This window comes from Marmota marmota, unplaced genomic scaffold (assembly GCF_001458135.2).
Source record: "Marmota marmota marmota unplaced genomic scaffold, marMar, whole genome shotgun sequence".
In the NCBI taxonomy this organism is placed as follows: Eukaryota; Metazoa; Chordata; class Mammalia; order Rodentia; family Sciuridae; genus Marmota; species Marmota marmota.
This window is the reverse complement of record NW_025999869.1, coordinates 18,802,698-18,829,775: the sequence shown is the minus strand read 5'-3', so window position 1 is coordinate 18,829,775 and position 27,078 is coordinate 18,802,698. Positions and strand designations below refer to the sequence as shown.

The following is a 27,078-nucleotide window of genomic DNA, read 5'->3' as shown; positions in this document are numbered from 1 at the left end:
GGGGACATTTTCAAGGGGAAAATGGTGACAGGCTACAACAAGAGTCTGAGTTTCATAGGGTTTAGCAGGGCCAGGTGATGGGCTTAGTTAGAGCAGGGCAGGAGGGCAGGTAGGGGAACAACCGTAGATGAAGGAAGTTCCCTGGAGCCCAGGGTTCTTCTTTTTTCCCTGGGGGTTATTATTTTCCTTATCCTTCACACGTGGAGCATGGTGTGGGATGGAGACTGGAGAGTGGGCAGAGGCTGGCCACACAGAACCTTCTAAACCTGAAGGAGTTTGGTTAAAGAGTTTGGTTCTGGCTTAAGAGCAATGGGAAGCCACTGAGGGACTTTAAGGGGGCTTAAAAATTAATAAGCTCCAGAAATGTTTTCTATTATTGGTTCTTTCTGAGAAACTTTATACTAATATCCAAACATTATTGGTTCTTTTATTGGATTTTTATGAATACATAATTTTAAAACACATGCAAGCAGCCTGATGCAGTAGTGCACGCCTGTAATTCCAAGTGGCTGGGGGAGGCTGAGGCAGGAGGATCGTGAGTTCAAAGCCAGCCTCAGCAACTTAGTGAGGCCCTAAGCAACTCAGTGAGACCCTGTCTCTAAATAAAATATTTAAAAAGGGCTGGGGATGTGAATCAGTGGTTAAGTGTCCCTGGGTTCAATTTCCAATGCCCAAAAACAAACAGAAAACACACATGCAAGCAAATCCACAATTGTGTTGATCCACCTGGTGTTGTGAAAACAGATCTGTCAAACACCAGAACCACAGTGCTTGTGATGGGCTTCCTTCTCTGTGTTATCAGAAGGGCACTCAGAGCAGCCCAGATCCATGACAGAAAGCTGAGACTGTCCAATCCCCAGCAGGGCCCAGCTGGACATGGCTGGGACCTGTGGACTTGGCAGGCTAGTTGAACCAGATCAGCTTCAATAGTCTAGCGAAGCATGTGCCAGCCTTCTGAGAGCAAGCAGATGCAGACTGGTAGGCAGAGGGAGCCTGGCATAGGCGAAGCAGACCGGACACCGGCATGAGATTGTCTGAGTTTCTTGGACGAGATCCAAGCAGAGGGCAGGAGAGTCAGAAGACCAAGAGGAACCCATAGTGACACCCAGGGTAGAGGGAGGCCCTTTTTGAAGGAAGAAGAATCTGAGCCCTGAAGCCAGTGCAGGAAGTCCAGGTTATCTGACCCAAATGAGTCCCACAGTCTGGGATCTTGGCAAAGGCCAGACAATCCCCAAAGTCAGGCAGCTTGGTTGAGGCTCCTGGTAGGGATCAGTGGTCCCAACTTTTAGGATGCATTCAGTTCATCTCTGTGTGGCCACACATGATACGTCCACATCAGCTCTCTAGCAGTCAGCTGGAGCTCCTAGAAACTCCTAGAAACTTGCCAAATGCTTCCATCTCCCATCTTTCAGCATTTGCCCACAGGGCTGTCTGTTTCTTGTAGTGAATCCTGAAGTTGCAACAATGTAGTATGTATTCCCAGGACATACTTGCTCTGGCTCTATTATTAATCTAGCTCTCTTCAGTCTAGTTGTGTGGCTGAAGAGCTAAGAATAGAATTAAGCAAACTTTGCATCATTCTTCATAAGATCTAGGGAGATCTTCATAAGGTCCATGCTGTTGACACTGATAGCCTGGACCTGCAGACTCGGTGGGCCCACACAGAATAAGAAGCAGACATGATGGTGTGAGTTCCACCTCCTCAGCTGGACAAGGTGAGACCACTGGCTTCAGGTGTGACCCAGTTCAGAGGATGTGATGACCATTTCTATGTGTGGTCTTCACTGCCTCAAAATGCTTTCATTTTTTGGGGGGAGAGGGATCAGGGATTGACCTCAGGGGCACTCTACCACTGAGCTACATCCCCAGCCCTGTTTTGCTTTTATTTAGAGACAGGGTCTCACTGAGTTGCTTAGCACCTCGCCATTGCTGAACTCTCAATGGTCCTGCCTCAGCCTCCAGAGCTGCTGGGATGACAGGCATGAACCAGCTCTGGGTTCCCAAAATGCTTTCTTATACATGTTCTCTTTGATCTTCTCCTCCTCTGGTAGAGGTAGCCTGGGGCACTATTATCTTCCCTTGTCATCAGATGGAGAAATTGAGAGCTGTCATTAAGTGCAAGGCACTTTTGAAATCACAACTCCTGGAACATCAAGTGGCCAGTTGGTATTAGCCCACTGGGAATAGCTTGTGTGGCTCACTCCGGCCAAATAAATAAATAAATCACATGGTCACACAACACAATGAAAGAAACAATAGCCTTGACAAATTCTTAAGTCTTAAAAGTGAGGGTGGGGCCAAATGGAGAGCAGATGGTGGAGTAAGGGACTCAGGACAGAGTCATAGCCTTCTTTAAATGACTCTGCTGCACTCCAGCTTTCCAAGTCCATGTGGGGATGTGGGCCTGTCTGTTGTCACATCCTATGTCCAGTAGGAAGCTGAGGTTCATGCATCTATCAATTCTGTGTCCTTCCAGCCCTGGCATATTTCAGACAATGACCCAATGAATGCCACACGTACAGTCATCTGTAACTCCTTCAGGGAAGTAAAAGGCACTCCGACCAGAGAGGAAAGCCTCAGCAGCTGGAGCTGCAGGAGGAGTGCAGGCTCATGTTCAGGTCGGCCAGCAGAGTGTGTTTCTTAGGAAATGCCACCCTCCACTGAATGAGCAGAGGCGTGGCCCTCCTCTTCCTCCTTCCTGTGCAGCTTGAAAGGGTGCAGAATGAAATGGGGTCCTTCACGCACGAGACAGCTATTTTCTCCAGTCTCATGCCTCTCTTTTGAGTAGTCCCAATAATACAACTTATAATTATGCGTTCCTGGTGGTATGCTTTTGCCTTCTGAGTGATAGTTGAAATTTCTCAGCAAGTGAATGCCATCCAGGATGAATGAACCGCTCCTTCCCCCCGGTGCCAGGTGGCCCCTCAGTGGTGGTCATCCTCCCCACTCTGGCCTCCAGGGAGGCCTCCCTGCAGCACTTTAGTCGGCCACCAAGAAGTGCTATCCAACTTCCTCACTCACCCCAGGGGTGCAGGGTGGGCTGGACTTCCCACCCCACCCCCCAACCACGTCAACCTGATTAATTAAGGTAAATAGGGAGTCTTCATCTATAGTTTAAACTCCAGGCAGGTAACCATGGCAACAGCAGGGAGTCTGCACCACTGCTAACAAGTAACACGGAACTAATTTCTCCTCAGATCTACAGCCTTCTTTGGGGCTCCAAGTCCACTTCAAGAGCCTGAAGAAGAATCAGGGCTATTGGCTATCAGAGGGGGAAATTGATAGGAGTCTTCTGGGGTTGCTAGTGCATGTTTTGTCCCCTTCAGGAACACGAAGATTGTAGATATGTCAAATGCCACGTGGTCAAAGCGTTAGGTTAGCCAGCTTCATGTCTTTATCCCAGCTACCATTTCCAATTTGGTTTCCTCATCTGTAAATGCAGGATGGTAATTAAAAATTGTCCCACCTCTATGCCCGAGGTAAGGCCAAGGACTGGAAATAGTCTTGCCCAGAGACTGGCACACAGGGAGCCCAAAAAATGTTAGCCCTCCAGGGGAGAAAGTGACTCCGGTGATGAACCTGGAGGTTCTAGCAGTGGGAAAGGGGGCTACTGATGGGAAATGCCAGTGGACCATCTGAGGCACAGCAGGCAGGTAGGACAGTTGGGGAGGTGTGGGTAGGGGCCGAGGACAGGAAAGCAATGCAAAGGAGAGGAACATGGCTGTGGGAGGTGGGTCTTATGAGGTCAAGGATATGGAGGTGTTGCCCCCTGCAGGATGCTGGTCCAAGCCTGAGTTTCCTTGGGTGGCCCAGACCCCTCTCTGAGCATGCCTGTTCACAGCTTGCTACTCCCTGTGTGGACACCAGCCAGTGCTGAGAACTCAATTCTGGTTGTTTCTCTATCAGGTGAAGCAAAGGCCATAGGAAGACAGGATACCATAGAAAAGACATGGAATCTTCCTGAGATAAAAAGGCCTGGATATGGCTGAATAACTCAGATAAGCCAACCACCAGGACGCAGTCTCCTTTTTAAAGTTCTGGAAGGAATGCACAAGAAATTGTTAATATTTATTTCTAGGGCATGAAACTAGGGCTTGAAAATGGAGAGATTTTTATTTTTCATTGTATACTCTTTTGACTATTTGAATCTTTCACCATTTGCCTTTATTATTTTTATAATTGCAAATCAAATTATAGGGTTTGGCTTTCAAAAAATTCAATGAAGGGTTGGATTAGATCACTGGTTTTTAAGCTTGCTTTTTTTTTTTAAAGCAGCGGAACACTTTTCACATGATCTTACTTGAAAGCCTAATTAATGCGTAACAAAAAAGAAATCAGAGCCCCTCTTGCTGGGGCCCCCTCTCCAAATCCCAGTGGCGACATCTCCAAGGGATCTGTTGAACACAGTTTGAAAATAACAGGTTTAAATGATTTCTTTCACGCTCCTTTACCTCTTCATTTCTGAAGGATAGCAGTGCAGCCCTGTGGCTCTGGGTCCTGTCTTCACTGCAGTTGCTGCAGACCCAGCCTGGCTCTAAGGGAATGACATTCAGACTCTAGGAGGAAGGATACAGGTCACTCTTGGGTTGCTTCTCCTGGGTTCAGATGGTAGAGAAGGGGTAGATTAAATGGTAGAATTTACAACTCTTCAGGTTAAAAAAAAAGAAAAGGAAAAAACAGAACCCCTGGGGCTTTGATAAACAGGATGCAAAAGGGCCAATAAAAAAATGTGAGGTGGCAGAAGACCTATTCACCTTGATAAGATGTGCTTAGGAACACAGACCATCTGCCCACATGTACCATGATTTTAGCCAGTTATTCAATTTCCCTTCTCAGAATGTAAAAAAGATGGAAAGACATGTTCCTACTTCTAAGACAACTGAAAAACTTAAATGAGATTGTAAGTCTGGGGGCTTGGCCCAAGGCCTTGCCCATAGCAGGACCTCAATGAATGTGGGGGGTTGGGGATATAGCTCAGACAAAGAAACAATGCAGAATAAACACGGGAAACACTCCTTTTCTCCTTCTCCTCCTCTTCCTCCTTCTTTCATCATCAGATTCCTGAACAAGTCAGCCAAAGGCCTTGCTCCCTCTTCCTGCACTTTCTTGATGAAATCTGTAACTTCTCGGGACCTCATTTTCCTTACCTATAAGGTAGCAGTGTTCACCTAGCTCAAGAATTGCAAATTGGTAGCCTTCTGGACAAAAATCTGCCCTGTAGGCATGTTTGTTTATCCAGTATAATATGTTAAGGCCAAGAAATTGTCCCTGGAAATTTCCAGCTTCTCTTTAAAAAAATGAACATCCAGTTCTACTGGCCCTCACTTGGTGACAATCCACTGGAGCTGGGGTGGCAGCTGCCCCCTGACATGGGTATGCATGCACTTATCTTCTCTCTGTATTGTCTCATACCTGCCCAACCCACCCCCTTCACACATAGGCAGTTGGGTTTGCAAAGCCTGGATTGAAGGTTGCAAGGCCCCACCTACACCTTGGGTCCTCTGCTGCTCTCACCTGGGCATTCTCATGTTTTGGGGGGTTGGCTGTCTGTCCACTGGTCTGGGGTGGCCTCTGTTTTTCTGCACATGTCTGATCTTCCTTATCACTAGTTTGTCCCATGACCCTGAATGTATCCCTTCACAAAAACCCTGCTGGACTACAAGTCCACCATCTTTAAAAGGACTGAGTTGAACTTCCAGCCTCAGCTTTCTTTGTATCTTCTATTTAGTCCACAAATATTTACCAAGACCTTCCTATTTCCAGAAATTCTAACTGGCATTTGAGGGGGATGCAGAGATGAATAAGAATGGGCCTGGCCCTGACATGTTTTTACAGCAGTGCCTCTCACAGTGTAGTCTGCAGGCTGGCTCCAGTTCACTGAGATAAATTCAGAAATTGAGGAACAGCATTCAGAAACTTCTGTGACAATTTGACATTGCCATGACAGCCAAATGCATGCCCAGTGACTCCTCCTGTTGAATATAGGTCAATTCATAGGCTGTCAAGCTTTTGGGGTGAATTGTGTGTGGCACAAGGTACACCCTTGCTGCCATTACTATAATGCTTAACAGATTTGCCCTGAGACTTAGTAGCTTCAAACAACAGTCATTTATTTTCTCAAGAATGTATGGTTTGAGCTCAGCTCTGCAGAGCCATTCCTCTCTGCCCAAGGGAGTGCCTGCCAGGGTGGGTCAGCAAGGGCCAGATGGTTCATTCTCAAGATCGTCATTCACATGACTGGTAAGTTGGTGGTGGCTGTCAGTTCCTTTCAATATTGGCCTCCACAGGGCAGGGTCTTCATAGCATAGTGGCTGGGTTCCAAAAATGAGTGTCCCAAGAGATTAGGAAGAAGTGCATGGAGTTTTTATCATCTAGTCTCAGAAGTCACATTGCATCTCTCCTGCCCAACTCCATTGACTGAAGCATTCACAAAGGTCTACCCAAGTTTAAAGGAAACAGATTCCACCTGTTGATGGAAAGATTCACAAAGGTCATCTTATTGCTTCTTTTTTACCAAAAGCCATAGGACAGATTTTGTTGCACCCAGCTTTGGAAAACATAATCTGCCATACCAATGAGAGGTGTTTTGTTTTCCATTGCTGTGTAACTAATTAAGACAAATTTTGTAGCTTAAAACTATACATATTTATTAGCTCAGAGTTGTGTTCATCATGAGTCTAAGGGGACTTGACTGACTTTTCTGCTTAAGGTCTCACAAGGTCAAAATCAAGGTATGAGCCAGGCTGGGCTCTGGGAAGAATCTACTTCCAGACTCTTTCTGGTTGTTGGCAGAATCCAATCCTTGGGGTTGTAGGATTGAGGTCTCTGTGTTCCTGTGGACTGTCAGCCAGGGCTGGTCTCTGCTCCTCAGGCCCACCCACCCCTGGCCTCCCCTGTCTGCAAAGCCAGCAGTGCCCCATGGAATTCTTCTCCACTCTCTTCTTCTACTGCCAGGTGGAGAAAGCTCTCAGCTGTTTGTGTGTGATCAGCTTAAGTTGGTATGGATGCCCTTCCTTTACATATCACATACTGTACCACCAAAGTGATAGCCATCACACAGGTTCCCTCCACACTCACAGGGGAGGGGACCATCAAAGGATGAAGGTCACTGGAAGTCATTCTTAGAACTTGCCTACCATAGATGGTTGGATTCTCAGTGAATTGGAAACTTAAAACACAGTTATTCTTCATCACAGTTTAAAAACTGGCTTAGAGTCCAGTAGGAGTCCAGCTGTAATTTAAGAAAGAGACGAAAGAGTGCAGCGAGAGGTCAGGAGGAAGGAAGGTGGAAGGTGGTCTCTTAAGTGGAGGGGCACAGAATTAATGGTCATTAAGGATGTGGCATTTGAACCGGGACTTGGATCTTTAAAAAATGAGAAGGGAGAAGAGGATTCAAGCAGTTCTGTCTATTTTGGCACCCTTGGTTGCCAACACAGAATTGAAAAATCCTTGCTGAGGTCATATTATTGCTTCTTCTTCTTCTTTTTTTTTTTTAATCAAAAACCATGCTGTGTGATAAACTACCCCAAAGCTCTGTGACTTCAAACACCCACCACGTGCTCCTGCTCCCAAATGTGCAGGCCAGCTGGGTGGGTCCTCTGGACCCATGCCTCCACCCATGCCTCAGGTCCTCTGCTTCTCTCACCTGGGCGCTCTCATGTTTTGGGGGGTTGGCTGTCTGTCCACTGGTCTGGGGTGGCCTCTGTTCTTCTGCACATGTCTGATCTTCCATGGACCTCTCACATCTTTCTAGACTGGGCTGGGCTTGATATCTCAGAGGAAGCAGAGGAACAAACAGTGGTGTAAAAGAGCACAAGTCGCTAAGGCTTAGGCTCAGCACTGGCACCCTGTCACTTTGGCCTCATTCTCTTGACCAAAGCAAGTCATGAACTCTTGATAGGAAGAGCTGCAGGATCCCACTGCAAAGGGCTCAGATGTGGGGAGGAGTGGAAAGTTGGGGTCACCTTCAGCCAATCTACCACAGTCATGCAGAGAAAATTTCCTAAATTGTCTAGACTAAAAACTTCAACTGCATGGTATCTAAAGCTAAACAAAGGGTTTTGGAGAAATTGACATGTGAGATACCATTTGGAAAACGTGAAGTGATCCATTAGCCAGGGTTACAAGACACCAGGGTTATATAATGGTCTGCTGCCTTCTTTGTTAGTCAAAAACAATAAAAGAAACATTTCAGGAATATCTCATTACCGTTGCACCTCTGCTACCCATGTAATACCCATCTTTCAATGCCCAGCCTGCATGCCCCTCTGCAAACTGTTTCCAGACCATTCTTATAGGAGAAAAAGAATTCATTGTTCTTCTGCCAAGTCCCAGTTGCAATTTTTTGAATGAAATGATCTCAAATCTGGCCCATATCCTAGACAAAAGCCATTGTTTTTACTATATTCCCTGAAGCACCTACTCTATGTACCACAAATATTAATTGAAAATTAAACACATTCTCTAAATGGATAGATGGTGAATGGATAGGAGAGATGGATAGGACAGATGGATAACAGAGACTTTAGAAATTGATTGAAGCTTTTTCTAGAAGATGTTGTATGATCATAAACTATTTCCCTTCTTCCAAGTTAGTGAAATGGTCAGGTAGTTGTTTTGTGTCTACATGCTTAAGACAAACAAACTTGATTGCACACTACTGAGGGAAGAACCATGTTGCATTCTTTCTCATAAACCCTTTAAATTCTTAGCAACAAAACACTACTATGAGTTCTCTAGGACATTGGTTATTCCTTATTGGGTGGGATAGGTGGATGGGGAGTTGTTTTAGTTGTTTGTGTTGCTGTGACCAAAAGACCTGACAAGGAAATGTTTATTTTGACTCATAAGTTTTCAGAGGTTCAGTCCATGGTTGGCTGATTCCATAGCTCAGGGCTCCAGGTGAGTCAGAACATCATGGCAGAAGGGTGTGGTAGAGCAAAGCTGCTCAGGACCAGGCAACCAGGAAGCAGAGAGAACTCTGATCTCCAGGAACAAAATTTAAATCCCAAAAGCACACCCCCAGTGACCTATCTCCTCCAGCCATACCCTATTGCTACCACCCAGTTAATCCATCTCAGTGGATTAATCCACTGATTAGATTACAGCTCTCATAATCTAGTTCTTTCACCTCTCTTACCTTTTCTCACACAAAACTTCTGGGAGACACCTCATATCTAAACCATAACAGGGCACTTCTAGTGAAATAAATTTGTGAAATGTTAGATTCAACAAAATTAAACAGCTGTCTTTACTGTGGGACTTCAAAGAACCATTAATATGCTAATATACATTGTGAATCACTAGGACACTAGAATATATAAGGGTTGAAAATGGGAAGAATTAGCTTTTTTACTGGGGAAAAGGAGGGAAGTGTAACTTTGGTTATTCTGGGTGTGTGTGTGTGTGTGTGTGTGTGTGAGAGAGAGAGAGAGAGAGAGAGAGAGAGAGAGAGAGTGAGAGAGAGAGAGGCAATACAAAATATATAACCCTTATTTTAACCATTTGTAAGTGTATAGCTCCTGTCTTTGAGTACATTCACAATGTTGTGCAATCATTACCACTGACTGTACCCTCCATTTTGTTTTTATTTCATTCCCAACAGTAATAATTTCCCTCAAACAAGAATTCCCCCTTCTCTCCTCCCCTTACTGCATGGTAACCTCTGTTCTACCTTCTGCCTCTGAATTTGCTTATCCCAGGTACTTCACATAAGTGGACTCATTTAATATGTGACCTTCTGCATCTGGCTTATTTCACTAAGCATAATGTTTTCAAGGTCCAACCATGCTGCAGCACATATCAAAATCCCATTCCTTGTGTGGCTGAATAATATTCCATTGTGTGTATGTGCCACATCTTGTTTACATTTTCATATGTTGATGACGCTTGAGTCGTTTCCACCTTTTGCCTGTCTTGAATAATGCTGCTATGAACATTGGACTACAAAAGTCTGTTCGAGTCCCTGCTTTCAATACTTTTTTTTTAATTTATCTAGGAATAGAATTTCTGTGGTCACATGGTAATTCTGTGTTTTCTTTGAGAACCCCAAAGTTTTCCACAGCAGTTGGAAACCATTTTGCTTTCTCACCAACAATGTATAAAGTTTGCAATTTTTCTACCTACATCCTTGCCAATACATGTTATTTCCCATTTTTTAAATTATAGCTATCCCAGTAAGTATAAAGTGATATTTCTTGGTAGTTTTGATTTGCATTTTCCTAATGACTAATAATATTGAGTTGCAAAGTTCTTTTTGCATTCTGAATATGTCTTTCATCAAATGCATGCTTTGCATATATATCCTCCTAGACAAGGCTTGTCCCTTGAAGAACAAAAGCTTTTAACTGTGATGAATTCCAACTTACAGTTTATGCTGTTTTATCATATTTAAGAAACTTTTGCCTAAACCAAAGCTGTTAAGATTTTGTCACATATATCCCTCAATGAGTTTTATAGTTTGGGCTCTTACATTTAGGTCTGTGATGCATTTCAAGTTGATGTTTGTGTATGGTGTGAGGTAAGGATTAAGGCTTACTTTCTATCATATAGATATCTAATTGTTCCAGCATCATTTGTTGAAAAGATTATTCTTTACCCAGTAAATTTCCTTTATACCTTTATTCAAAATCGATGGACTATATATGTATTTGGACTCTCCACTCTGCTCCATTGATCACTTGTCTGTCCTCACTCAAGTACCACATCTCCTTGGTCACTGTAGCCTTAGAGCAAGCCTTAAAATTAGTACATGTATGTTCTCCAATTTGGTTCCTCTTTTGCTTTTGTGTGTGGTGGTTTTGACTATTCTTGTAGGTTGCATGTCAGTGTCCACAAACAGAGCATTGAGTTTATAGATCAATTTTCAAGGACTGACATCTTAACAATATTGAGTCTTCAGACTCATTAACATGATATATCTCCCCAGTGATTTTAGTGCTCTGATTTCTTTAGCAGTATTTGTGATTTTCAATGTATAAGAATACATAAATACACACACACATACATACATTTTAATTTACCTTAAGTGTTGAGTATTTTGACACCATTGTAAATGGTGTTTTTTTATTTCAGTTTCCAATGTTCCATTCCTAGTATTTTGAAATCAAATTGGTTTTTGTTTATCAACCGTGTTTCCTGTGGTGTCACTAAACTCACTAGTTCTAGTAGTTTTGCTTTGTTTTTGTTTTTTTGTAGATCCCTTAGCATTTTTCATGACAGTCGTGTTGTGGTTAGATATTATTTTGATCTCCATTCTGTAGTTTAAGAATAGAGACCTGAAAAGGCAAGGGGATCTGCCTAAGGTGTTACTGTTAATCAATGGAGAGCAGGAGTCAGAAACCTGGGTCTTCTGGGGCCTTCATCAGAGTCCTCTCCACCCCACCAAGTTGCTTTTCAGTCTTTCAAGCCTTGCCGCAGTCTGGCTGGGCACAATCAGGAGCCACTTGTCAAAAGAAACTAACTTTATTTTTAGAACCACACACGCCAAACAAAACAGCCTCTCAGGAAAAATCCTCAGAGCCTCAACTGCCACCACCGGCTTTCCACAAGCCTCTCTCTCCCACACAAGCCTCTCTCCACCTCCCACAATCCTCCTGCTCTTGAGGCCGATTGGCTGGGTCACATGGGCGGAGCCAAAAAAAGTCCCCCAATGAGCAGCTCCGTGGTCTGAAAGGGCAGGGAAACAGTCCAATGAGCATCACCGCAGAGGAGCCAATCAGCTAGATGTTGCTGGGGCCAAGGAGCCAATCAGCTAGATGTTGCTGGGGCCGCTGTGAGCCAATCATCAGCCGGCAGCTGGAAGTTTGCTGGCAGCTGGAAGTTTGCTGGGGCCCCTTTGGCTGTGGCTCTCAACAAAGCCTTGAGAGAAGAAGCTTTTTTACAGTTAAGGATAGACGGGAATGGATCAAACAAGATAAAAGTATATTTTTCTTTCACTTAAAATTGGGGAGGTTTTCAGCCCATGGCTGGCAGGACAGTCCTGCTCAGTCAAGTTCTCACACTCCTTCCTCAAATGTCTTCGCCATCCCTAAGGCATGGATTCCTACCTTCTGGTCCATCATGGTGGCATTTGCATTCTAGGCATAAAGATAGAAGGAAGCCATTATGAAGACAAACAACAATAAGTGTTGGCGAGGATGTGGGGGAACATGTATACTCATACATTGCTGGTGGGACTGCAAATTGGTGTAGTCAATATGGAAAGCAGTATGGAGATTCCTTGGAAAATTGGGAATGGAACCACCATTTGACCCAGCTGTCCCTCTCCTCAGTCTATACCCAAAGGACTTAAAAACAGCATACTACAGGGACACAGCCACATCAATGTTTATAGCAGCACAATTCACAATAGCTAGACTGTGGAGCCAACCTAGATGCCCTTCAGTAGATGAATGGATAAAAAAATGTGGCATATATACACAATGGAATTTTACTCAGCAATAAAAAAGAATAAAATCATGGCATTTGCAGGTAAATGGATGACATTGGAGAAGATAATGCTAAGTGAAGTTAGCCAATCCCCAAAAACCAAATGCTGAATGTTTTCTCTGATATAAGAAGTCTGACTCATAGTGGGGAAGGGATGGGGAGCATGGGATGAATAGATGAATTCTGGATGGGGAAGGGGGTGGGAGGGAAAGGGAGGGGGCAGGGGATTAGCAAAGACGGTGGAATGTGATGGACATCATTATCCAAAGTACAGGTATGAAGACACGAACTGGGTGTCAACCTATTTTATATACAACCAGAGATATGAAAAATTGTGGTATATACGTATAATAAGAATTGTAATGCATTTTGCTGTCATCTATTTTTAAAAAAATCAATAAAAAAAAAGCTAGAAGGAAGAATGGAAACAAGGGGCCAAGGTGTATAATTGCCATTTCTCCGGGAAGGTTTCCTAAAGCTTCTTCACAGCACCTCCACTGACATCTCACCAGACAGAGCTTCGCCAGGTCACATGGAACTGCAGGGATGTCGGGGGAATAGCCGCTGATACTGTGTGGTCATATTCCCAACTAAAATTCTATTACCATGAAAGAAAAGGAGAGCAGCTCCTGAGGGACATACGACAATTTCTGCCACAAGCCTTCAGGTTAGGAATCCAGACAGGAAACAATTTGAAAATGAAAGAAGGAAAAAGGCGCAAGAGTTCAGAGTCTGTTGCATCTTTTAGAAATCATTTTAGAATCAGGTGAGCCATCTCTCTTTAGATTTCTGCAGCTCATTAAATTGACCTGAAGCCATTTAATCATTGGATAAAGATAATCCTCAGAACCCCTCCATGGTATTAAATCCTTGTGACTATATTAGGCACGTCTAATCCCTGGGTGACCTTCTCTTCATTTAGGAAAGATAAAACAAAAGGTGTATCCACCCATTCATTCATTCAGCAGAAATTGACATCTCCTACCTTCATGGGGCTCACAATTTGGGGAGAGACAGATAGTAATCACATGATCACCCAAGTGAATGTGAAGCCACATAGGGGCAGGAAGGATGCTATAAGGGCAACCATCTGGGCTGTGGTCTAGTGAAGGGGCCAGAGAAGCTCACCTTGGAAGTTGGATGCACCCCTCAGGAGTGCCTGGAGTCACAGCAGTGTGGTGTGTTCTGGAGCACTGTCCCATGTGTCCTGCCTGGGGCACCCTATGTCTAAGGGATAGTTATGAAAGAACAAGGATGCCAGGGCAAGGTGAGGGAGTGGGTACTGCCAGAGAGGTTCAGAGCCCTTGGGGCCTCCACCCCAAGGCAATAGAGATAAGGAGAAGAGTCCAGAATTCCAGCATGGCAGATGGAAGAAACTAAGATGGAAGATGGAAGAGACCGTCCAGGCAGACATTTTCCTCATGAGCCAGATAGGAATTCACTGAGATAGTATTTTTTGGTCTCAGTGAACCATCCATGGAGAGGGCATCTCAGCTCCCACTTCTTAGCTGAATTGTGAGACCCTCTGAGGCATGGAACAAGGGAGGGCCCAGTGTTCATGGGCAAGGGGAGGACAGACCAGAGGAGGGACCACAGGTTATATTCCCTTCTCCACCTCTTACTGTTCCACTCTCCTGAGATACCTTCACAAGCATTAAGCAGACAATGACCTGAAGATCTAAGATTGCAGAATTCGAGCAATGGGTCAGTCTTGACCAGGGACCCTGGAGAATTCACTCTTCCAGCTAATGGCAAGCACATATTTGGGGTCCTACTCCCTGGCCAGTGCTAGCTGAGTGCTGAGGGCCACACAGAGCATGGTATCGAGATTCTCAGAGTCTGGGATCCACAGGGAAGGACATTATAAGTTGGTAATGTCTGTCTTCATCCAAGTGTGACTGTGATGAAGAAACATGGAATGGGAAAAATGCTTTCTAAATTGTAAGATAGCATCCAACTAATATTGAGCAGTGGTAGCTACAGATTTTAGTGCCTGTTAGATGCCAGACACTGCTAAGAGCTATACTTGCTGTATCTTATTCAAGCCTCACAATAAACTTTATGTTAGATTTTATTAATTTCTCCTATTTCATAGTTGGGGAACCCAGGCTTGGGAAAATAGGATGACTTGCTCAAAGTCACAGAGCTAGTGAGCTGTGACCATGACATAAGTTTAGTCTTCCTGGCTCCAAAGCAAGTTCTCTTATAGGATTTGTCATGCTGTCTTCAGGACGTAGGGGTGCTATGGTTTGGATCTTAAGTGTCTCCCAAGGCCTAACTGTTAAAGGACTGGTTGTCAGCCTGTGTCACTTTTAGGAGGTGGTATAATCTTTAAGGAGGTGGAGCTTAGTGGGAGAAGTTAAGTCATTAAGGGTGTGCCCTTGAAGGAGATATTGAGAATCCAGCCCCTCCTCCCTCTCTCTTCTTCCTGGCCACCATGAGCATGCATTCTCTGCCATGCACTCTCTTCATGATGTACTATGCCACTTAAGGCCTGAAGCCACAGGGTCTAGTGACCCTCATCAGAAAACTCCAAAACCCAGAGTCAAAGTAATCTTTCATTCTTACAGGTAGATTATCTCGGGTATTCTGTTATAATGATGGAAAGCTGACTCATACCAGGGATGATGATGATGATGATGATGATGATGATGATTAACAGGAAAATGACTGTTACTTGGTGGCCCAGCCCTAAGTCCCGAGCCAGGAGACTAATAGGATAGGTTCATAGTTCTTCTCTGTCCCTGAGAGCCTGGAACTTGCCTTTTATCAAGCTCACCAGTTTTGCCTGCTTTTCTCTATACCCGTCCACAGCTGCTCTACTGAGCAATGCAGTGGCCCTGCCACGCTCAGCTCATCAGCCTCCAAGAAGGGCACTGTGCAGGCTTCCTGGCACCAACTAGACCCAGCTTTCCTAGTCCCTGTGTGAATTGCCCTCTTCGTTTCAGCAAGCAGGCCTTGAGCTGTGCTCCCAGAACTTGTCCACACTGAGATGTGGGAAGGGGTGGGCAGTCGTGTGTGGTGGGTGCCATCAGCCATGAGGATCACACGCCTGTGATGGCCAGCAGTCTGCAAAACGCTTTCCTATTGATTTTTTCTCCAAGCCTCAGTTTTGTCATCTACAAAGTGGATGTAATGACAATAATAATTTGGTCAAGTCTCCTATCCTGCATTAGGCTGTAAAAAACTCACCACTTAAGGCAAAAGAACGTGGAATCAGAATCACCCTGGACAGTCACCCATGGACTGTAAAGTCAAACCACCACTCAAAAGCCCAATACAGGCAGTTTTTCCTCCAGCATGAAAACTGAGCACTTTTAGTTTGGTTGGAGTGATCGCAGTGCTTCTGAGGTAATGGAATACTTATCTTCCAGGAGCAGGCGCACCCAGCCCCATTGTGCCCACACTGCAGGAGGCTGGTGGGAGCTCAGGCCTCCAGGGATGCCAGGAGGGTCACAGGCACTGAGCAGCAGAGGGGAAGCTCACCCACCTCCCCAACGTCGCTCCTGTCTCTCCTTAGAGCACATGTCATTGAACTTGAAGGTGAATGGACACAATCTGGTCTCCTGAGGTCCGATTTCCTGCCTTGCCTCCTCTTGATAGTGTTGAGTAACATGTATTGAAGCTGACATCAATCAATCTAGCAGCTGGGCTCGGGTCCCAAGTAGGCCCAGCCACTCCTGGGTGACAGTGGGCATTGGGCCTTATAGGTGTCTTCTCACCCAAGTGTCCACGTTCTCAGGCTGCCTTTTTATTTTTTATTTTATTTTTTTATTCATTTTTTTTTTTTTGCCTCAGCCCTACAGGGCCCTCATGAACCTGTTAAAAACAAACATCTCTGTACACCCATCCCTTAGACATAGGGTGCCCCAGGCAGGACACATGGGACAACCTTCCTAGTCCAACCTAGAACCATCTCTGCCCATGCTATTGTTGCAGCCTCCTTCCTGGCCTCCACCTTTCCTCCTGGCCTCCTAATTCCTTTTCTAGTCTGCTGCCAGAGAGCTTTCCAATGCAACCTGATCTTACTACCTCCTTATAGAAAACACCAGCATTTCCAAATGGGGAAAATCTTTATCCTTATCCTTGCCCACCTCCCATCCACCCCACACTTCCCTTCCTCCTCTATGCACCACACAAGGTGTTCTCTCTGGGTCCCATGTTTAGTGTTTGCTCAGCCACAGGGCCTTTGCGTGTCCTTGCTTTTTCCCTATGTCTGGAAAATTCTCTATTAAATTAGCTCTATATTGAATCCAGTTTCCTTGAGGAAGTGTTGCTGACTAGAACAAATTGCTGTTCATTTGATCAGATATAGAGGGAATTTGTGCCACATACGTCTCTTTTATGCACCTGCCACTATAGCTAATTTAATTTATTTTTAGCTCTGGATAAAGTCGATGCTTACCCCTGCCACACACTCCTATAAGCCTGAGCCCTTGCCTGTCTTGCTCACCCCTGTAGCCTAGCACCCAGCACAGAGGCTTCCCAGGGCTTTCCTCATTACATGTTTAAGTGGGTGGGTGGAAGGGTGCATGGATGAGTGACAGACACAAATGGACATTACCAGTTTGTCAGGGAGGGTTTGTTCCCCCCTAGATAAAATGTTTGAGTCCTTTGAAAAAATTGTTGCAACCTCTCTTATACATTGGAAAGACAAAGCTACTGAAGGTTTCATTTGCCCTTTAGGTAATAGACATTCCCAAGGACCTTAACTTTTTTTTTCTTCCTGCTATTTAAAAAGTCTTTTAATAGGCTTTCACACCTTAAGTAGCAAATGACTTTTTTCTAGAGTCATCTGTATAAAACAAGATGTGGAATGGATGGGTGGGATGGTTTTGCCCTTGGGAACATGGAATCAATCTTTTAATACAATGATTCTATTTGTGAGTGACTTTCCCCTCTCAGGGGAACGAAGCCCCATCCAGATTTGGGATCTCAACATCCAGGTGTTAAGACAACAGAGTTACTGGTATCAGGAAAACCGACCTGGCCCTACTGCTGATTGGAACAGCAGGACTTGCCTGATGCAGGCCCCGCAGACTTGGTCTCACGGTGGCTGGGTTGTAGTGTCTCCTTCTGTTCCCGCAGTACCCTTCAGATCTGATGATTTTTCTCTTGCAAATTGGTTCTGATTGAAGTGAAAGAAAAGCTTTCTCCAAGAATCAGCCTGCTGGGTGGGGCTGAGTGTAGGTCAGTGACTTGTGAGTCTGATTCTTGGGGCCTGGAAGAAGAGCAGTCTTCAGCCTTAGAAGAGGAAACATTTTCACTTAATGAAACAAAATTGTCTGTCTCCCTGTATCTCTCTCAGGAAGAGGAGTCAGAGATTAACTGAAAGTGAATAGGTGGTGACTTGCTTTATTGAAGCTCTACTCCAGCCTATTCCTAGCCCAAAGACCTTCTGGCACCCACCCGCCAGGCAGCTCAGATGTCAGGCCCTTGAGTTCTGATCCAGTCTTCCTTCCAGATCTTGTGGCTCACTCCAGCCAGTCAGGCTCCTTGACATTAAGGAAACATGTCCCTCACTCTCTACCCTCCAATCTCCCCTGCCTTCCCTGCTTGGATTCCATTCCCCCTTGCAACAAGCCAGGGCCCTCGCCATCCAGTCTCCTCTCAAAGACTTCGGGAATTCTTCCTTGCTCACCCCAGGTAGAATTTAATTTGGGACTCTTGTAAATACCTATAGAATTTTTCTTTTTTTATTTATTTTTTTATTAGTTACACATGACTCCACAATGATCTTGACATATCATACATTTGAATCAAATGGGGTATAATTTCTCATTTTTCTGAGTGTACAGGTTGCAGAATCACATTGGTCATATAGTCACCTATATACATACAGCAATAATAATGTCTATTGTATTCTGCTGCCCTTCCTATCCCCCCTTCCCCTCCCCTCCTCTCCCATCACTTCTCTCTACCCAATCTAGAATTTTTCTGTACACACATTTCAAGACACCATGTGATAGTATTGTGTGTATGCGCGTCTTTCCTTTCTTATATACTTATGTCCCTATTATTTGCTGAGACCATGCCCTATCTTATTTATCTCTATTTCTCCCAGAGTTCTGTGGATATGGTAGACCCTCAAAAATCACTTGTTAAATGAATAAATGAACACAATCCAGCTTATGTCCCCAAACTCATGAAGAAAGTATAATTATCCAATTGTACATACTCCTTTGCTTAAAGTAACTTTGTGCTTTTGGCTGAATTAAGCTCTGCCTGGTCCTCTTTGGAGTGTAACCTACGAGGTCACTCTGAAGAGGATGCCTTGCTTTGCTCTGTGGTCACACGTGTGCAAGGTGTGACTGTGAATGTCTGTGTGACAGAGAGAGACAGAGGTTATTAGAATAATCTACTTAGTATATAAGTAAATGTTTGGAATTATACAGAGTCACTGAAAGCTCAAAACCAAATCATTTCAGCACCTTTGTAGGGTTAGTTGAGAGGAAGAGATGGGGGGTGGCAAGCCATTCTAAAATCTGCAGCAAATACAGCCTGGGACCCTGCAGCAGGACATGACCTGCCTGGTTTTCTTTCCAGCCCTTGCCTGTTTTGAGAACTCCTCCAGGTCACCCAGAGGTGCGGGTGTCCTTGCAGAGCGGGCTTTGCCAAGTCTGCAGTCTTGGGGCTGGAGTATGCATGTCAACAAATCTTCTTGAGCAGAACACAGTTGGCTTGTTCCACCACCATTCTTTCCTCTCTCCAAAGGGTGCCAGGCACACTAAATAGTGATTAAACAAAGATTAAAATTCCATTTGTGTGTGCGAGTGTGTGGCTGTTTGAACTCTAATTGATTCTTTTAGTGGAATGTGAAGTCAAAAGCCCACAGATTTGTGAGCAGCTATACAGAGCAGCCAGTCAGAATCCATTTCCAATTTATTGTTTAATGTGATTTCCACATTCATTCTGCCAGCCTCCTCCACAAACTCACTTCTCTTGCCATGCTCCTTCCCCGCCCCTTTGCCTGCTGTAGCCAACGGACATTCTGGAAACCCAGGGAGAAGAGATCCAGCAAAAGATGGTTGCAAAGGAAAGAAAATAACCACAGCTTTCAGAGACAAATCTTTGAGTGTACAGAACTAAAGAAACTTGAGAGGACCTCTGGACTGAAAATCCAGACATACTCTCATAGGTAGTGGTTGGCTCTTGCCGTTGGTTAAGGATCGCCGTCTTTTAAGAAGCATTGTTCACTCATTTCCCATTGTTAAAGGTCTGTGGCATTTGTTTCTATTGTGGGACGCCACTATAACTAAGAACTTTTTATGTCCTTAAAGAACACTAAGTCTCCACATGGGCATATGACATCCTGTTAATGAGGAAACTCTGTAAATCCTGTTATCAGCAGGAGCCAGTTGAATTGGATCAGGTGTTAAATAGGTTGCCTCTACAGGACGCACAGTTATTATTAGATTCCCATTCCTTCTCCCATTCCCCCAAACTTAGCCATTGCACACACTAGAACATATCTTGTTTTATAAACTTTCTCAAAAATCAATGTATAAATAATAGCTCTTCTTACTGAGAGGACCTAACTTTGTCCCAAACACTAAGCTAAATACTTTGGATAGATTAGTTCAGTTAATCCCCAACATCCCCAGAGTAGATAGTGTTAATTAGTTTTCACTATTTATCAGCCAGGGAAACTGGGGTCCAGCTGCCCAAGAAGCAAAACTTAGATTCTAGAACCAGAAAACTGAGTCATTCAACTTGACTTCCTGCCTCACCTGCCTCTGTCATCCAGCCAGACATCCTCAGCTATTATCTCTCCAGACCCCAAAATGAGCCAGGTATTGCCTAGGAACATACACTGACCAACTCGAATAAATATTCCCCACCTTCAGAAAGTTCTCAGCCTATCCCAGAAAGTGAACAGATTCGGTTTGGTCTTTGGGGCTGATAAACTAGCAGACTTAGGGCAAACCTGATCTACTTGGTTAGTCTCAGATTTCATATTTGTAAACTGAGGCAGCTGGGTTTAGACAAGTGGTTTTCCAACTTTACTGTGAATCAGAATCCTGTTTGTTTAAATAAACAAAAACAAAATAAAACAAAAAAACTTAGTTTACTGGGCTCCTGTCCACAAGTACTTGCACTTAGCAGGTTGAGGATGGTGTCCAAGAATTTACATCTGTAATCAAGGCCCAGGTTTAAAGGTAGGATTCTAAGGGCCCTTGAGCTCTGATATTAGCATCAAGGCTGATTTTTCACCCTTCCAAAGGCCTTTGGTATTGAAAAGCTTTTAACCTATATAGTAAATCCTGAGCCCTGCATCAAGGTGATTTGGTGAGAAGATAACAATTTATAGTAGTTTCTTAAAATCCTAAAGGAGTGACTATCCACAGTCTGTGTGTTGATTCTCCATTCATGCCAAGGTACTTTGGCCAACGAGCACCATCTCCACTTTCCAGGCAGGGAAATTGGGGTACCTATGACTTCAGGAGCTTATGCAATGTCACTCTGCCAGGGCTCTTTCCCTGAAAACTGGCCTGGGAATCCAAGGACATGGCCCTTATTCTCTTGCCTGCTTATGTGGGCCTTGCTTGGGTAACTTGGCTGGTTTGGACTTTAGTTGTTCCTGCCCATAAGGCGGACTGAAGGTCTCTGAGCAGCTACTTAGCTGGGGTGTTTGAGAACCAGAAGCTGCGTGGGAGACCTTCAGAACTCCCTGGCAGCAAGTTCAGAAATTCCTTTGGTTTAGGGAAGATGTAAGGACAAATGAGACCACCTCAAACCCCACAGGACAGCTCTGCAGATCCTGGGAGGATGGGAGGGTAAGGGTAGGAAGATACGATTCACATCCTTAAGGCAAAAGCAGTGGATACTGGTGGGAACCTCCCAGGATTTGGAACCTGAAATCAGCACAATCGGTTCAGCAGTCCACTGTTTTATTTTAGGGACAAGATTCAAAGATTGAATCTGTGAAGTCAAGAGTTGTCCCTGTATCCTAATCTTAGTAGCATCAGAAGACTTCCACAAACAGGTGGAAAAAAAAAACAAACATGTCTTTCTCAGAATCTTAGACACTTGAGATGTCCTTTAAAGGTTGCCTGTCCCTTGCTACTCGAAGTGTCTTTTGTGGACAGCATCACCTGGGAGTTTGTTAGAAAGGCACAATCTCAGCCGGCTGCAATGGTGCATGACTCTAATCCCAACAAGTTTTGAAGGCTGAGACAGGAGGATCGCAATTTTCAAAGCCAGCCTCAGCAATTCAACGAGGCCCTAAACAACTTAGTGAGACCCTGTCTCAAAAAAAAAAAAAGATCTTGGGATGTGGCTCAGTGGTAGAACCTCCCTGGGTTCAATCCCTGGAACAAAAAAAAAGTGGGGAGGGAGTGGTGGGGGAGGGGAGAAATGTAGAATATCAGGCTACCCACTAGCCGTAACCCAGCACTTGACTCTTATCCTCTGCATCTTGCTGAACCATCAAGTTTCCTATCCCTGGACTCCTCTAACATCTTCTTCTTAGTGGTCCTGTTTGATTCCAGCACTGATCCAGCTTTTAGAATTTCTTCTCTATCATAGGCTGACCCCCCCACACACCCCCAGTCATTCAGTAGCTTCTACCATGGGCGCTCACTCCAGCCTCAAGACCTCATTGGACAGGATAATTCCTCCCATGTTCTCTTGAACGTCACATCTCATCCTCAAACAGTACAGTTTCTAATCTTCCCTGTTCAGGATGCGTTACTACCTGTCCCAGCATGTTGCAGACTCACTGGGGCCCTGCAGGGAATACAGACAAAAGAGATTCAACCAGGAATGATGGGGACTATGGCAAACTGGAAAGACAAACCGCACTCAAACAAGTGAGCTCTCACTCAGCCCAACCATGAGGTGTGGGAAACTCAGGCCAAGCATTGACATGATCGTGGGTTTTCAAAAGGATCCAACATCTTGCTAAAGCAACATGAAATCTTCCTGTTTTCTAAGCTCAAACGTAAAAGATCAAACCAAAACAGATTTCTCCATCTGTGGCACAGGGAAGTCGGGTTGGATCTGTTTCCAAATGTATTCATTTGCTTGTTTGCTGGTCGTCTATTGGTTTTTAGCAGAAGAACTGTTTCAAATGAAATCCCACCGGATCCGCAGCACATGAACACTGATCTTAGCCTTCCCAGCTCGGAGCCCGAGGCACCTCCTGCAGAACTGTAGCTCAACTCGTTTGAAACTCACTCAGCTGATTAGAGGGTCCCTTAAGGGCCTTCCAGCTCAGCTTCTGTGATTTCTAAGAGCCCTTCGGCCTGGTTGCAGGCGTGTGGCCTTTGTATTTATAGTTTTCCTTCTCCCTCCAACCAAGACATCTCGTATTCCAACTGTCAGAATTATCTTCTTGCAATTCAGAGAGAATATGAAGGATGCTTGTCATCACCAGACCTGTCGTGAGGAAGGGCTTGTTGTGGAAAGTCTGCTAACCCAGGGGTGAGCCAGACACTTAATAAATAGGCATGGGTACGGTTTTATCCAGGAGGCTTCTCGTTAGCACTGATGTTCCAGTCCACCTCACATTCGGGGCCCTTGTAGTTAATTATATAGGAAACAGGACTATTGGATTCTACCCACCGTGGCAAAATAAGCCTGCAGGGATTTAATGGGCAAGATGATCTGGAGAGCCATTGTCATTTGCGTGCACACAGAAGATTTGCAAATGGCCACACTCGGGCACAGGGAAAGGCCTGAGCCTGGACCACACCTGTGGACTTAGTGGCTGGCATGGGACAACACTGGGACCCAGGAATGCAACCTCCTTTAATTTGGGAAGCCATTGCCTAATGGGACCACCAGGGTGGGCTTACTTCCCTGGACCTAATAAAACGCAGTCACAGCCCAGCTCTTGAAGGCGTTGTCTTGGGCTGCTGCATATATTTCTTTCTTTCAGCTTCTCAATTGTTCGCACAGTCTGCACATATTCGCCAAAGTCCACCCACTTTGGCGCTCAGCCCTGGGGATTGTAGAGATGACCAAGGACCACTTCTGCTCCCGGGGCCTTTCCCATCAGGCCAAGCCCAGCTGCCTTTCCCCACCTGTGTCTCGCATCGGTTCACGCTGTAGGCCTCTCATTTCTCCTTGTCTGAGGCCCGACCTGATGCCTCATGTCCATGAAGCAGTCTCCCTTTATCCCCGGGGGTTGTGAACTCCGGTAATGCCTCCTCCAAGTCACTCACCTCAGGTTCACTGTCCCTGCTCCGTCCAACACACAGCCACCCACCACCCGTGGCTGCAGAAACAGCCTGAACTGAGACAAACACAAGTATAAAGGATTTGGTGCCAAAAGAATGTCAAATATTTTAATTTTTACCTTGATTGCATATGAAATGATAATATTTGAGATAGACTGTATTGAATTAAATAAAAAATATGACTAAAAGTAACTTCACTTGTTTTTCTTTTTTTTTTCTGAAAAAAATAGAAATTTTCAAATTTCACATCTGCCTTGCATCTTATTTCTGTTGGGCAACGCTGCACCCAGCACTTCCTCCTGTGGGTGAGAAGAATGTGCCCATCTTTTCTCTTCCCTCCCGGCTTGTGAGTTCCCAAAGGGTACAGTGAACTTGTGTCATTTTTCTGGCCTCTGCACACCTCGCTGACACACAGGAGGCCCTCACCCGGGTGGACTGAGGGCAGAATAGATGGTGACATATGTTCCGTCATCAATCCCCAATTCTCCCTTAGGTAGTGTACTAAGGTTACTGACCTTCTTTCCCTTTTCTTCTTTTTTACAGTTTTTGTCCTTTTTCTTTAAGGGCTCACACAATCGGCCAAAGAAGACAGTTTTCTCGGGAGATGGGCAGAAGCTGAAGGACTGGCACGACAAAGAAGCCATCAGGAGGGACGCTCAGCGCATAGGTACGGAGGGCAGGATGGTGCACAGGCGGGCTCTGTGGAGGGCGTAGGCGTGTGTGCACGTGTGTGCACGTGTGTGTGTGTGTGTGTGTGTGTGTGTGTCAGCATGGGTGTCTGGACCTGTTGACTTCCTCTCTCTGCCACCATCCCTCCCCTGACTTCTGCCCCCACTTCACTGTTCGATCCTCTTTTTCCACTCACATCACCAGAGCCACTGCCTAGGAGCGTCTATCCTGACGCCTTTGTTGGGTGATTGAAAATGTCTCCACCATCTAGGATGCTTTGCCACCAAAACAAAGGGCGTTAATAACAAAGAGCCAAACCCACTGAACACCTATGGGGAGCAAGGTCCATGCTCTGTATTTTATGCATTTTCTCTGTTCAATCCAGAATTAACCTATATGGTCCACTTAATTAGAGGGGGCCTGTATCTCAAAGAGGGGCAGTAACCTGCCTGCAGTCCCACAGTGAGAACAAGGCCAATCTGGGATGGGAATCCAGTTCTGGAAGGCGGGTTGATCCCTACCCACCACCACAGCCATAAAGTTTAATTAACCTACCAGATTTCAGCTCAAGTTTTCCTTGACTAATTAGTCTTTGGAGCAGTTCTTCTTGGACTGGAGAGCGAGGAAGGGCTGGGATGAGGTGCCACAGGTTCCATCTGGGGGATCAGCTCTAGGAAGCCTGGGCATAATCAGGAGAGCTGCACCAATGCCAGTCCCCAGCCATGTGCCCATCAGTCCATACCCCCTGGGCCTCAGTCTCTGCCTGTCACTGGGGCTCGTGCCCCCTGCCTGGACTAGCTCAGGTTGTAGTAATGTGCCATGAAAGTGATGGGTGTGAAGTAGCCTCACTATGCTGGAAAGCACCCTAGAAATATAAGGGATGGATCTCATTGATTTGAATCTCAAAGGCAGACCCCACTATCGGTTTTTTTTAAATGATGTTATGAGAAACCAGCCTCCCCCAAGGCTCTGGAGAGAGCTCACATAACAACTGAACCGATGGCCAGGAGACTAAAGACACGAAGTGCATCGCCCTGTGTGCCAGTGGTTTACAATGGAGGGGCTGCTTAAATTGGAAAGGGGACATTTGCAAAGAGCTGATTCACCACACAGTTGTACCAGAATGATTAGAACATCAGGTTGGCCAGCAAGGAAGAGTGGTGGGGACAGCAAGAAGAATCACGACCAGCTAACAACATGGCAGGCATTTTGCCCTGAGTGGCCTCCTTAGTCATCAGTGAACTTCATATTCCAGTTAATGCAAGAGCGAAAACTTAGAAAGGCCAAAGGCACGTCCAAGTGACAGCTGGGATCTAGCAGGGCTGGCCTGCAGGCTCCACTCTGATCTCTGAGTGAGCCCATGAGTGGCCCTGCTGGAGCATCCCTCAGAGCCAACATTCTGGTCTTGTCTTTCTGCTTCCTGCATTTGTGTCCCTTGAGGGATCTATCCCGGGTGTTGGTCAGCGATGTCTTATTGTGGAGCACTACAAGTGACAGAGGGCAGGGTCCTTCCCCTTGTCCGGCTGAACTTGAGTAGCCTTGAACTCCTCTGCTCCGCGAGCTGATATTGCCAGCATATACTTTGCAAAGTAAACAAGGCCACCAACTCCAGAAGGTGAACTGAGTTTTAGTTGGTGATCTCATTACCATTTCTTCAAAATCATCAATGCAGATTCTTGGGCTCTATTGCAGCTGTTGTGATACAATTCCCACACACCATATGCTCCTGGAGAACCCAGAGAAGACTTTCTTGAAGCATCAGGGACTCCCCAGATGGATTGTACAGAGAGACTAAAGCTAGCCCTTATCCGCTCAAATCTGTGACTGGAAGCGACACGTTCAGGCAATCCTGGCTTAGGGTAGGCAGCTCTTAATTTATTTACTGTCTCAGAAGAAAAATATCAAAGCATCATCATTTATGGCAATTTTGATTTACATATAAAGTTTGCTTCCCTTAGAGAGTAATCATATTTCCTCAAATTTATATAGCGTTTTATAGATTTAAAAAAGCATTCACGTGTGCAGCCTCTCTTGCCTCTCCCAAATAGGCTGCCACTATCAGAGGAGGAAGCTGCAGCTCAGAGCTGGTGTGACTTGCTCAAGGTTGATCTGCTCATCAGTGGCAGGCCTGGCTGTGCATCCAGGTGTCAGACTCCAAGGGCAGGGGTATCTGGAGCTCCAGAGGGAGTGGAGGGAATGTGGGTACCCACACACCTGGCTTTGTAACTTTCTGAGTGTCAGTATATTCATCTGTAGATTGAGAGCTTTTGCATCTACTGTACAGGGTTGCTATGGAGATTACATGAGAACAAGATCCTTAAGGGACGTGATGGGACCAGGACTGAATAAATGGTAGTTCCCTTCCCCCTCTTCCCACTTCCCTCTGCAAAATCTGGAGACATTTCCCATATCCAGGTATAAAGCTTTATCTTTGTGCTTTCAACACATTTTGCATCCTTCCTTCCCCTCTCCATTCACAGAAGCCCCATAGATGCTAGGTGATCAGCAACACCAAATTTGCTCTTTGCCTCTAGGAAATGGAGAACAAGGGCGGCCTTACCCCATGACCGATGCTGAGAGAGTGGACCAGGCATACCGAGAAAATGGATTTAACATCTACGTCAGTGATAAAATCTCCCTGAATCGCTCTCTCCCTGACATCCGGCACCCAAAGTGAGTGTGACATCTCTCATTTCTGGGATCTGAGGATTTTGCCTGTGGCTCTTGTTTGAGAATTAATTAAAGAAACAGGTCCATGAAGCACTGCTGACCGAGATTTCCTCCTGTTGCACAGGAC

At 45.3% G+C, this 27,078-nt stretch overlaps 1 protein-coding gene across 1 annotated transcript in view; it reads left to right on the top strand.

Moving 5' to 3' along the window:
* Positions 1-27,078, top strand: part of Galnt10 (polypeptide N-acetylgalactosaminyltransferase 10) — a 236,241-nt gene that overhangs the window by 82,004 nt on the left and 127,159 nt on the right. The window contains exons 2-3 of the mRNA XM_048782909.1: positions 24,177-24,279; positions 26,816-26,954. Coding sequence (XP_048638866.1) covers positions 26,845-26,954 — 110 coding nt within the window. The 5' untranslated portion in view covers positions 24,177-24,279; positions 26,816-26,844. The remainder of the gene's footprint in view (positions 1-24,176; positions 24,280-26,815; positions 26,955-27,078) is intronic.